Source organism: Cutaneotrichosporon cavernicola (assembly GCF_030864355.1).
Source record: "Cutaneotrichosporon cavernicola HIS019 DNA, chromosome: 3".
NCBI classification, from domain to species: domain Eukaryota; kingdom Fungi; phylum Basidiomycota; class Tremellomycetes; order Trichosporonales; family Trichosporonaceae; genus Cutaneotrichosporon; species Cutaneotrichosporon cavernicola.
Window position 1 is genome coordinate 2,290,675 of NC_083395.1, and position 12,334 is coordinate 2,303,008.

Here is a 12,334-nt window from a genome sequence, read left to right on the forward strand (position 1 = left end):
TTGCTATCCAACCTCCCACCCAACTTGGCCAAACATCTTGACACTGCAACTCAACTTGATTCATTGTCCAGTCCATATCGACACTTGACGTCAAATGGCTCCCGTCTATATACGACACTCCACAGTGTCGTCGGCAACTACGGTCGCCTCCCTCTCCAAGCTCATCCACCTCGTTCCCGCCGTCCTCTCGAATCGCCATGTCAAACGCGGCGCCGAGTTTGTGATTGCTCAACAAACCGGAGGCGACGAGGAAGGTCCGCCTGCCGACTCACCAGAGTTCATGGTCAGGCTGTCCTTAGCCTTTGTTTTTGTCATTCTCGGCGGCATCTTTGCTGGGTGAGTAACCGGCCCGAGCTCACATGCCTCTGCCGCCGACCCTCAGCACAAGCTGACCCCAGACTGACCCTCGCGCTCATGGGCACCGATGACCTTAACCTCCGCGTTCTCGCGACCTCGTCCTCCGATCCCGCAGAGCGCCGGAACGCTGCCAAGGTCCTCCGGCTCCTCAGCAAGGGCCGTCATTGGGTCTTGGTCGTCCTGCTCCTCAGCAACGTTGTGAGTCCCGCGTTTGGAGCACGTGGGCCGGCGTAACTAACGAGACCAGATCGTCAACGTGTCGCTTCCCGTCTTTCTGGACCCCGTGGTTGGCGGAGGTGTTCAGGCAGTTATTTTGTCCACGGTGATGATTCTCATCTTTGGCGAAGTCATTCCTCAGGCTGTGAGTAAAAGGGCTGTCACGCGCTAATGGCTTAGGTTTGCGTCCGCTATGGTCTTCAGATCGGCGGCGCCTGCGCACCCGCGGTGTGGGCCATGATGCTCACTTTCGCTCCCATTGCTTGGCCCATCGCCAAGTTCCTCGACTGGATTCTTGGTCACGATGCCGGTCACACGTACAAGAAGGCCGAGCTGAAGAGTTTCCTCCAGTTCCACCGCGAGGGCGAGGAGCCACTTCGTGACGACGAAATCACCATTCTGAATGGTGTGCTGTCGTTAAACGATCGCAAGGTCAATCAGATCATGACGCCCATCGGCGACTGCCTCACGCTTGCTTCCGACAAGGTTCTCGACCGCGATGCCATCGACCAAATCCTTATCTCGGGCTTCTCCCGTATCCCGGTCCACGAGGCAGGTCAGCCTGATAACTTCATCGGCATGCTGCTCGTCAAGAGGCTCATCTCGTACAACCCTGAGGACGGCCTGCCCGTTTCCAAGTTTCCCCTTCTGTCTCTTCCAGAGGCCAAGCCCAACCTGAACTGCTTCCAGGCGCTTGACTACTTCCAGACTGGCCGTGCACACCTGCTGCTGATCAGTGACACGCCCGGCCAGAGGGGCGGCGCCGTTGGTGTTCTGTCTCTCGAGGATCTCATCGAAGAGTGAGCTCAAGCGTTGCGGATCCGTAATGGGTAGGGCTGACTTCTAGGATCATTGGTGAGGAGATCATCGACGAGACAGACCTCTTCCAGGACAATCACTCGAAGAGAAAGGCGCAGCGCAAGGCTACTGCTACCATTATGCGTACGTCCAGCTCGTTCTAGTCGACTCCTAGCTGACCTCAGGCGGCATCATTGAACGCAACCGTGTGATCAACGCCCTTAGCCGACGACCCTCGGTAAGCTCGTGCAGCCATGCGCTGCTATGTTGCTTGGACCTACTGACACACAGGGAGCTGCAGGTTCCCCCGACCATTCCCCTGCACCTCTTCGTGAGGGGACTCGTGAGGGTGTTCTCGTCAACCTTATCGACACTCCATACTCCGTCAACGATTCCGACAATCACGACTACCTGACTGCGAAGGGTGCCAACAGGCAGAGTAGCCGGGACGTGATTTACGCGTCTCCCAAGCCCCGTCTCATCGACATTGACGAATCACCGCCCGCGTACCCCGAACAGACGGGCGAGCAATCTCAGCCATCCAGCCACCACGAGGTCGACGTCGCCGTCATCGCGCAGAGCCCCGACACCGTTAGGGAAACGATAATCACTGCGCCTGCAGGTGACACCAAGGAGGACGGTTCGGTTGCCAAGATTGCGAAGGAGATTACGGAGGAGATTACGGAGGAGATCAGCGGCCAGGGCAAGCTCATTGAGGTCACTGTGACCGATACGGACGAGGCCGTGGACGAAATCGAGGGCAGCGTCGAGGGCAGCACGGACGCCGACGCGAGTGACTCGACCACCAAGGCTCCCGCCACTTCGACTTCTGCGTCTGCGCCCACGTCTGCGCCCACGTCCAGCACGTCCAAGTCGGGCGGCAAGAAGCGGAAGAACAAGAAGAAGAAGAAGGGCGGTCAGTAGTTGCCCCATCATCCTTACCATCCTTGCCCTCTCTAGCCACGAGTCTATCCGCATGCATTCTGTATCTCGGCTTACGTTAGACGCTGAAGATCCCAAGATGCCGGAACCGTATCCAACCGCCACGTCGTTCGCGACGACCGCGCAAGCCTTTGTGGCCAAGTATCCACATGAGCGGGACGCAGCCCTTGGTCCAGAACGCACGAACGCAGGCTGGGAATGGCGTACCAAGGTGGACAAGGTGGGTGACTCTCTGAGTTGGCTGACTCAGTTCCGAGGCGAACAGGGATATCTCGCGCGCCGGGCGACACTGTTGCTCCCTTCAGAGGGAATCCAGGAAGGAGAAGAGGAGGAGCTGTGGGAAGAGGAGGACGATGCGGTTGCGCCTCATGCCCCACGCCGTCTCGAGGTCGAGTACAGCGTCGTGTGGAGTGCAAGTTACCGCGTGCCCATGCTGTGTTTCCGGGCTTGGGACGAGAGTGAGTCGCTTGAGTGGAAGGAGGGCGCTGGAGTTGAGGGGGACCTGGAAAGGAGAGGAGGCGCTGGAATTAGAAAGACAACGCTGACAGCAGGTGGTACACCCTCGCCCCTTGCCACTGTCGCTGCGCACTTCCTCCGCGCGTCTATCCCGACGGACACGGAGACCGGGTCGCGCGGGGACGCGCTGCTCCTTCCGGCCGCCCCTTTTCCGCTCATCCAGGCGAGCGAGCATCCCGTCACGGGCGCCGCAGTGTGGAGCGTCCACCCGTGCGAGGTGCGGAATGCTGTTCAGGAGATTGTAGCGGCTGAAGGAGGGGAAGGGGACAGGCTGCGCTGGCTCGAAGCGTGGTTCATGCTCTCGGACTCTGTGGTTGATCTGACTCTATAATGGGTTACGGGCAGGTATTGGTATTGGTATGCATTGTTCTATGGTCGAAATTAGAGAGATCAGAGACTGTTGTCAGCTACTGTCGAAAGGTTTGGCTTACTCCAGAGCACGCATGATGGCGTAGCCTATCGTGCAGATGACAAACGTCGCCAAAATGGAGGCGGGGATGCCGTTGCGGAGGAAGTCGTTGGCGTTGATGAAGCGGTGGCCGAGCTTGTTCTCCTGTGTGATCCTGATGTCAGCTGTGAAAGGCGGGATACGAACGCAGTCATGTTCGGGAAGCCCGAGACGGGGAGACCCATGCCCGCCGAACAGATGAGTGCCGTGGCCATGATGAGGAGGCGCGGGTGGGGGTCGGCCATCGAGTTGCCGATGCGCTCGGCGATCGGGACGAGGAGGACGGCGGCGATCGTGTGCGAAATGAAGGTCGCCACCACGAGGGAGATGGAGCAGAACACGACCAGGATCGAGTACAGGCCCATGCCCTGGACGAGCTTGAGGAGGAACTTGTCCATCGACTCGAGGAGGCCAGAGCTGAGGACAGCCTTGCCGAGCGCAATGCCGCCCATGGCGAGGAAAACGATGGGCCACTGGAAGTCGTGGAAGTCCTCCTTGCGCAGGATGCCGCTGCCGAAGAAGGCGATGACGGGGATGATGGCGATAATGCCCATGTCGCCGATGAAGCTCTCGATATTCTTCTCGATGCACCACAGCGCGATGGTGAAGACCGTGAAGAAGAGGACGAAGTAGTGCTTGCGCGACAGGGAGTCCGTGTTCTTGCGCATCTTGGGAATGCGCAGGTCGCTCTCCCACCGGTAGTCGTAGTGGAGGAAAGCCCAGATCGCTACAACCGAGGTGATGCCGACAGGGAGCGAGATGGCGAACCATTCGATCCACGTGAGTTCGGGCACCATGCTGCCTAGAGCGATGAGGTTCTGCGGCGACGAGATCGGCGACGCCATGCCTCCAATGTTGGAAGCGAGCGCAATCGCAAGGATGAGACACTTGGAGAAGACGCTTTTGGGCGGGAGCTCGTCGAGGATCGGGCGGACGAGCGCGTAACAGAGCGTCGGCGCGGCGACGTTTGAGATCCACATGCTCGCAAACGTGGCCACGAACATGAGCACGAGGAGCACAAAGCTTGGGTTCGAGCCTGCCGACGAGAGGATACGGCTCGCGGCCATGTGGTCTAGCCGCGTGCGCGAGAGACCCGCGGCGATCGTAAAGCCGCCGATGAGGAGCATGATTGTGGGCGAGAACATGACGGAGAAGATGAACTTGGTCGCGTCATTCGCAGGGAGGCGCGAGTCATCCTCGTCGCTGCGCAGGACACCGAGGATAACGACAAGAATCGGCACAGTAAACGAGGTGACGAAGAGCGGGATCGCCTCGGTCGCCCAGAGGATGGTACAGAACACAAGAAGCGCTAGGCAGTTGCTCTCCTCAACGCGGTCCATGGGATGCGCGAGGATGATGCCGACCATGGACAGCACTGCAATGAGGAAGATAATGAACTTCTTCTTGAGTAACCACTTGGGCACCGGGATGCGCCCGCACGGCGTGCGTATCGCCCGCTTGGTCTCCTCGAACGCGGGCAGCTCGGTTTCGGGCTCGACCGAGCGGAAGATACCTTTGCGGCGGTCGCCAACCATCTGCGACCAAACTGTCTCGCGGTCGACAACAATACGCTCGCGCAGCTGCGCCCGGAGCTGCTCCTTGGCTAGCTCCTCGTCCCCAGCCACAACGACTCGGCGGTAGAGGAAGAGCACCTGGTTGAGGAGCAGGTCCAGATCGGCCTTTGCCGCGTCCGTCCAGGGATACGTCTTGAGCACCTCGTCAGACATGTACGCCTTCTTGAGCTTGCTGTTCGTGTTCTTGTCGTACTTCTTGAGGATCTTCTGGAACGCGGTAAAGTTGAGGTCGACATACTGCTTGAGCGCGTACAGGTCAAGCCAGAGCGCCGAGATCCGCTTCTTCATGCCGATGCGCAACACAGTCGCATAATCGGTATTGCCCCTCCACACATAGTAGACGTGCTTGATATTAGCAGACTCGACGTCCGAGGCCTTGGCGAGCTCGTCCCTGAGCCACTCGGGGTACGACGAGGGGTCCATGGGCTGGAGACCGAGCTTGTGGACGCGGCGCGAAGAGGTGCGCCACAGTCCGCCGCCCGAGGATATCGAACTCATCGAGCCGCGGCGCTCAAAGTGATCTTCCGCACTCGAGTAGTCGCTCATAGTGCGGCTGCGGCGCTTGGCGCGGGGGCTCAGCGGAGGCTGCGACGCCAACGGATCGTCCTCAGTGCTGCTGCCTGTGAGAACGAGAGAGCGGGAGCGCTGCCGTGACTTGCTGGAGCGTACCTCAGCCGGGAGAGACGACTGTATTATGTCGGCCGAGTCGCTGGTGACGCTTGACCGCCGAGGGAAGGAGGGCAGCTTACCAAAGATCGAGCCGCGTTTGCGAGGCGCCCCAATTGAGCCTGGCAGCGGCAGATCGGAGAGTAGGTTGGCGCGTTCGTCAGCGTCCTCCTCATCCCACTCATCCTCCTCGTGGATGACCTCATCAAGGTCAACCATCAGCTCGCGCTGCTCGATTGAGTCGACCTCGCCCTGCAGGATTCCGGTCGATTTGCGCAGGTCAGCGAGCTTAGTCTCGTAAAACTTGTCGACCTTGGTCCGCTCATGGTCGAGGGCTACCTTGAACTGCTCCGGCGACGCCCACTTGGTAGTGCCACTGCGGTGCGTGGGAAGTAGGCTACCGGACTCGGCGTGCTGCTGCGTAGCGAGGTAGGTCGGGTCGAGGGGGACCGACGGGAAGAGCTTTTTCAGGGCTGCGTAGCTGGAGTGAGCGGCGCAACGAAGGAGGGCGTCGAAGGGCGCATAAGTGAGATCGCTGGGAATGCAGCAAGGGGCGCGCGGGAGTCATGCGAAGGAAGGGGGTGGAGCGACCTCGACTTACTCGACATAGTGATCCCACCACTCGACGTTCGAGTTGAGCTCCAGTAATGTTCTGCTGTCAGCCACAGCCTAATCCTCTGGTACGTACCCGAACTTCATCTTGTCACCAGAGCGGGCGATGCGGTCGTCGAGCCACGACCACGAGGGGAGGTGGGTATACTGGTATGAGGGTTGGCGACGGTGGTTCCCAAGGGATTCAAGGGGGAATTCTTGCTGCTCGCTGTTGTCTGCTAGGCGGAGTGGTCGCGAGGCAAACGCACGTTGCAGGGAAGAGCCAAGGCTGGCGAGGGGGGAGGTGAAGGGAGGCAGTTTGTGGGTGGGGGGAGGTGGAGGACTAGGAACCGGGCCGAATTGACTAGGCCATATGTGTTCAAGGAGTGTAGAGCGATGGGGCCGGGGAGGGGGGGCCGGCTAAGAAGTTGGAGTCAGAGCGATGGAACAACGTGGAGGGAGCTACAACAAGAGTCGTAGACGGGTAGATAGGTAGAGATGTCGAAGAGGGAAGATGAAAAGAAGTGAATCTGATTGTGACGTTTGGAACTTGGTGTAGTCTTTGAGTGGTGGTTTCCTTCCCTCGATTGACCCCGTTCCCCCCAAAGCCCCCAAAAGCAATACAACATGATCCAACATCCAACATAGATATCAGAGTGTATCTTTCCCCCCAACAATGCCCTACAACCGGCCACCCCGCCGCCAAGCCTTTCCGCAAGGTGACCGTTGTTACGCGACACATCATAGGACACTGCAACCAACAAGCAACTGTCAATTCAATGGCTGTATGTATGCATCATTCTACCTCGGTCACTGCATACTACACGCCCAACCGCGTGATCAGGCTTTCGACCGTGTCTTTGACCGACATGTCGATGTCATGGTACTTTATGCCAAGGATGCGTTCCGCTTTGGACCCGTCGTAACGGTTGCTCTGGGCGTTGATCGCCTCCACCTTCAACGCGTCACCCTTAGGGTATGTCTTGCGGTCTGGGAAGTGACGTTCGAAGCTCTGCCTGTCAGTCGTGGGCATCTAACCATCCAACTCACCAGCACGAGATCGTTGGGTGAGCCCGGGCCAGCGCCAACGATGAAGCGCTCCCCGCCGGCCTCCGGAACCGTGAGCGCACGGACGTGAGCAAGGGCAACTGTTATCAGGCCCGTATTCCCCAGGGGTTACATACCGTCGCGTACATCGACCCAGTTGAAGGGCGCGACCTCCGGGATGTCACTCTGCTTCTTGTTGCCAGTCAGCCAGTCGAGGAGGCTCGCTGTTGTCAGCTCAAGATCTGGGTCAAAGCTGACCATTCGAAGTGTTGAGGCCCGACGTGCTCGAGACCTGTTGCAGGATGGGACCGTACACCTGGCGTAAGTTGGATCGGGGCATGTCACACCATTGGCGGGCAGATTGTTGCGCCGTCCCAGCTCGTCTTCTTCTCGTCGATAAACTTCCAGAACGCACGCTCAGCGAGCGTCTTGCTAGCTGTCGTCAGTTGGGTCAAACAAAATCAGAACCTCACCGCGGTACATGTCAATGGGCATGGCATCGCGGCCCTTTCCCTCGACCTCCTTGAGCGACGTCTCGTTCCAGTCTGGCGTTAGAGGGAGTGAGGAAGGCCTGCGTACCCTTCTCTGTGCGGCTGTTGTATTAGCGAGCAATGAAACTTGGGGCCGACTCACACATGAGGCTTGGGAGCAGCGTCATCCATGATGGAAGCACAGGAGCTGGAGTCAACAAGCGTACGTCACTTTGGATCTAACCTGGTGATGACGATACGCTTGACATCGGGGCTGCGGTTAACGGCAGATGGCCACTTGGATCTCACTTGTTCCTCTGGATGCTCTCGAGCACGCCCAGTGTTCCCTTGACAGCCGGTTCGATAAGCTGCTGCGGGTCGTTCACCCTGAAGTGGAACGGGCTGGCGTGAGCCATTTTTGTGTGAACGCTAGCTTACCTAGCAGTGTGTGCGACGCCAGCCACGCCCTTGACGGCCTCGTCAAACGCTCCCGGCTGCCGTCAGCTACATCACAGTAGGAATTACCTGGGCAATGTCTTCAACGATCACATATTCGAACGGCACCTTGCTCCCCTTGAAAAGGTCGGCGAGGTACTCGCCCTTGGCATGCGAACGGACCGTGCCGCGGACGGGGTAGCCGTTCTCGAGGAAGGTTTTGATGGTGTGTCTGGGGTCAGCGGGGGCCACGGAAAGCTGGATATTTCAAGGGGGAGATCTTGCTTTGCGGCCCGCTATCCTTGGGGTAGTAATCGGTGCCCACAATCGGAGGTAAGGAAGAAGGAAGGAAGGTGATGGTGACTGACACTGCAATGAAGCCAGAGGCGCCGGTGACGAGCACGAGGGATCCGAGCGGAACAGCAGGCATTTTAGCAGTGATTTGAGGTGAGAGCTTGAGAGCAATTGAGAGCAATTGAGAGATTGAGAGAAGTGGTGATATTCGATGGGAAAATGAAGAGTAGAAATGTAGATGAGACACAAATTAGTTGCATAGTTGGATGATGTGAGCAACCAGGCAAAACGCGTCATGATGCAACGGAGGACGCCGGTATCGGGTTACCAGCGGGTACAACAGACTTGACGAATTTGTGGATACCCCACACTCGCCAACAAGTTAGCCGACAGTGGGCTACTCTCCATTCCTTGTCTTGTCACAACACTCTTCTCGACCAGTACGTGAACACAGCAGCAGCGCTGACAGCAGTGTCGTTCCCCCAGCTTCCGAAGAAGGCGGCGTACGTGCTCATTAACAACCCGGCCAAGCGGAATGCCCTGGCCCTCGGCGTCCTGCGCGACCTCAAGGCGCAACTCGTGTCCAGCATGACCGGCACCAGCGGGCGGCTGCTCACCTTGCCTACATTCGATCCCATGATTCTTGACAAGATGGAAGCCGGGGACGAGGAGTATGCGTGGCTCCTTGACGGCGCTGCTTGGCGGGCAGAGCGCGCCCATCTCCCGAACGTCCTTGTTCTGCGGTCCGAGGGCCCGGTGTTCTCATCCGGGCACGACCTCAAGGAACTTGCGGGTCTCTCGCACGACGAGGTCAAGGAGACGTTTGCGCTGTGCGCCGACGTTATGCGTCTTATTCGTCACTCGCCTGCCCCGGTCGTCTGCCCCATCCAGGGACTCGCCACGGCGGCCGGATTTCAGCTCGCCATGTCCACAGACTATCCGATTACGCTGGCCAACACGCCCTTCAGGCTGCCGGGGGCGACGATCGGACTTCCCTGCACTTCTCCTTCTACGGCGATCTCGCGCCGGCTTGGCGCAGGACTCACGTACCGCATGCTCGCGACGGCGGATACCATCACCGCCGGCGAGGTGGGGAGCGGAGCAATCGATATCGTACCCGTCAGCCAGTGGGAGGAGAGCACGGACGTAAATGCCAAGGCGTTTGAGAAGCGCGTCGCCAATGTCATCTCTAGACTGGCGGACGAAACGGCAGGCCAGCCTCTCGCCCTCGGCAAGTGGGCGTATTGGACCCAGCTGGGTATTCAGGGGAGTGGAGGCGACGGGTACGAGGAAGCGGCGACATGGGCCGGCCGCGTTATGGCGCTGCATGCGCGCGCCGAGGATGCCAAGGAGGGCATTGCCGCATTCTTTGGGAAGCGCAAGCCCGAGTGGAAGACTTAGGGATGCACAATTCTTCAATTCTTGGGCTCGCTGATAGAAATGATGCTCAATGTGCCAGCAAGGAATTGCATACTAACAGGTACATCCTTTAACTAATCGCGTCGATACCGCATATACTAACGGCCACATCCGGCCCTGCATCCCAACCAACATCCTACTCCTCGTCCTCCGAGGTGATGACGGTCTCCTTGAACTTGCGCGTGGGGGTGCGGCGCTCAAAGAGAAGGTCGAGCTGGTGGTAGCTGCGTCCCTTCATCTCAGGGAGGCGGAAGAAGCTCCAGATGGTCATAATGAGACAAGTACCGGCCCAGAAGAGGGCTGAACGCGACTTCCAATTCCAGGCGAGCGGGTTCATCATGTACGTGTTGAGGATGCCGCCGACGATGGAGGTGACGTTGTAGGCGTTGCGCGAGAGACCGACAGTCTTGGAGCGCAGACGAGTCGCGCTAGTCTCACCGACAATGCAGTACGTGAGGGGTCCGATGGTGAAGTCGTAAGTCCAGACGAAGATCATGATGAGCGCAGCCTGAGCCCACTTGACGTTGGGGTTGGGGGACCATGACAGACCGCCAATAATGACCAGGAGGCCGCACATGGTAGCCAAGCCGCCGATGAAGAATGGCCGACGGCCACCAAAGGTGAGGGCTACCCAGCTGGCGAGCGTGCCTCCGAGTGCCATGAACGTGATACCGAGGTTGAGCTGGAACGAATTCTCCTCGCTAAGACCGGCCTGCTTGAAGAAGTAGACGGGCGCTCCGGCAAACGCCATACCGCAAAGCACCTGAGCCACCCAGGCCATGGCCGAGATCTCAGTACGGCGGCGGTCCGCGCCACGGAAGCAGGAGAGGTAGCTTGATCCGACCTCGTTATCCAGCTCAAACTGGTCGGTGCGAACCATCATCGCAACAGTGTCGGCCGGGTCGATGGTAGAAGTCTTGCTCTGGAGGCGAGAGACGGCGTGGCGTGCCTCCTCAAGGCGGCCCTTGCGAACGAGGAACCATGGGCTCTCGGGAGCGAGGGTCACGAGGATGAAGAGGGGGATGGGCCAGACCCACTGAACGGCAAACGCAACCTGGTACGCGAGGGTGCCGGGAAGCGAGAGGACGCGGTACAGGATACCAGCCGCGAGAATCTGCCCGATGATCCAGCAGAGGTTGACGTAGGTGGTGAGGTAGCCGCGGAGGGGGATGGGAGTGACGTCCGAGGCATAGGAAACGGCCGAAGAGGAGAATGCGCCCCATGGCAGGCCGCAGAGGAGCTCGCCGATGAAAAGCATCTGGACGTTGACGGAGAAGAAGATGATGAAGATGGCGCCAGTGAGGAAGACGAGAGCAATCTGGAGCGTGCGGCGGTATCCCCAGCGGTCCTGGGCCCAAGAAGCAATAAAAATTCCGATGATGCAGCCCACGTTGGGAGCCTGGTTAACGGCCATCTGCCACGCCGGGAGGAGCTCATAGTCGGGAAGTCCTTGGGAGTTGATCACTGGCACGCCAAACTTCTCACGGTACTGAGGGAGACCGATAACCGATCCCAGAACGGCGACATCGTAACCTTCCATAACTGGATTAGCGGGGTTTCTTGGACAGTAAAGGACTTACTGATGAGGAGAGAGATCGAGAAGGACCAGAACACGGCGCGTGGGTAGGTCTTGAGGCCCTCCATGACGCCCATGGAGGCCTCGACGGCCTCGGCGTGGACGGCGTCACCGACCACATTGAGGTTCTTCTCGTCGGCCAGGTCTACTTCTTCGGCGTGGACTACAGCGCCCTTGAGAGAGTCGACATTGTCGGTTGGAGAAGTCATGTTGCTTGGCTTGGTGTGTGGGGCTGGACTAGGTGCTCCACGCGACTTATATTAGTTTCGCCAGCTTGTTGGTTTCCATTGACTGTTCTTTTTGCTCCATGAACGCCCCGCAGTGCCCCACCCTTGGTGACGCGGGGCGCTCCGATGTTGCCGACATGCGGGAGGTGTTGACCAAGTAGTAAGGGTAGTAAGGGTTTGTGGGTGGTGGCGGCAAGTGGGGTTGCCAACAGCCACTCAGCGTACACATTCTTACTCAAAGTATTTCGACGCCGATGCCAAGACATGAGGTTTAGGAATCTAGGAACTTTGAAAGAATCATCAGAAGCAGAATGCATCAGAAGCCCCTCTGCGGACGCAGAGGGGGCCAGAGTCGTGGAAGCCCACCTGCACTCTGTCAGGAGTATGTGGGTCACATGGTTCGGACAACTCGGAAAAGTCGGCCGATGTTACCGAGATGGCCGTTCCCGCCGTGTCGCCGTGTCGGCAGTAGCAGGCTCGTGTAAGTGCCGAGGCCGTGGACGATAGGAGTGGAGATGTCCATGTGATCCGAAGCCAAAGGGCCAGCAGAGCATTGTTCTTGTTGGTTTGTTGGTTCAGCGGGCGATCGGCCGTGAATAGGTTTGGGAATCTAGATGTCGAGCGATAACAAACAAAGTGGTTGGTGTGGACGAATGTTGCCATATGTCCCATATCGCCAAGATTCATACGACCGAGAGTACCAACTGACCCCCCTAAGCCATCTGAGCGTCTCCGAACATGGATGATGTGCGGCTAAG

General features: G+C 58.7%; 5 protein-coding genes across 5 annotated transcripts; 2 read left to right on the forward strand and 3 right to left on the reverse strand.

Moving 5' to 3' along the window:
* Positions 1 to 94: 94 nt before the first annotated feature.
* On the forward strand, positions 95 to 3,160 carry CcaverHIS019_0308540 (uncharacterized protein; the record flags this gene model as incomplete). The annotated part of the gene is made up of 10 exons (XM_060599347.1): positions 95 to 336; positions 399 to 555; positions 605 to 718; positions 754 to 1,373; positions 1,421 to 1,515; positions 1,557 to 1,609; positions 1,663 to 2,287; positions 2,376 to 2,533; positions 2,564 to 2,771; positions 2,865 to 3,160. The coding sequence occupies 10 exons, from the start codon at positions 95 to 97 to the stop codon at positions 3,158 to 3,160; spliced, it is 2,568 nt and encodes an 855-aa protein (XP_060456049.1).
* A 59-nt stretch (positions 3,161 to 3,219) lies between these two features.
* On the reverse strand, positions 3,220 to 6,216 carry PHO91 (uncharacterized protein; the record flags this gene model as incomplete). Its single annotated transcript, XM_060599348.1, has 5 exons — positions 3,220 to 3,226; positions 3,261 to 3,392; positions 3,425 to 5,998; positions 6,119 to 6,169; positions 6,206 to 6,216. The coding sequence occupies 5 exons, from the start codon at positions 6,214 to 6,216 to the stop codon at positions 3,220 to 3,222; spliced, it is 2,775 nt and encodes a 924-aa protein (XP_060456050.1).
* A 712-nt stretch (positions 6,217 to 6,928) lies between these two features.
* Positions 6,929 to 8,490, reverse strand: CcaverHIS019_0308560 (uncharacterized protein; the record flags this gene model as incomplete). The annotated part of the gene is made up of 13 exons (XM_060599349.1): positions 6,929 to 7,120; positions 7,159 to 7,256; positions 7,293 to 7,379; positions 7,414 to 7,471; positions 7,503 to 7,591; positions 7,629 to 7,700; positions 7,735 to 7,748; positions 7,789 to 7,833; positions 7,870 to 7,899; positions 7,935 to 8,027; positions 8,064 to 8,119; positions 8,151 to 8,292; positions 8,429 to 8,490. 13 exons carry the CDS (start codon positions 8,488 to 8,490, stop codon positions 6,929 to 6,931), a joined length of 1,038 nt encoding a protein of 345 aa, XP_060456051.1.
* A 159-nt stretch (positions 8,491 to 8,649) lies between these two features.
* Positions 8,650 to 9,755, forward strand: CcaverHIS019_0308570 (uncharacterized protein; the record flags this gene model as incomplete). The annotated part of the gene is made up of 2 exons (XM_060599350.1): positions 8,650 to 8,677; positions 8,827 to 9,755. 2 exons carry the CDS (start codon positions 8,650 to 8,652, stop codon positions 9,753 to 9,755), a joined length of 957 nt encoding a protein of 318 aa, XP_060456052.1.
* Positions 9,756 to 9,909: 154 nt separating this feature from the next.
* CcaverHIS019_0308580 (uncharacterized protein) lies at positions 9,910 to 11,558 on the reverse strand (the record flags this gene model as incomplete). The annotated part of the gene is made up of 2 exons (XM_060599351.1): positions 9,910 to 11,315; positions 11,354 to 11,558. The coding sequence occupies 2 exons, from the start codon at positions 11,556 to 11,558 to the stop codon at positions 9,910 to 9,912; spliced, it is 1,611 nt and encodes a 536-aa protein (XP_060456053.1).
* Between the last annotated feature and the right edge of the window lie 776 nt (positions 11,559 to 12,334).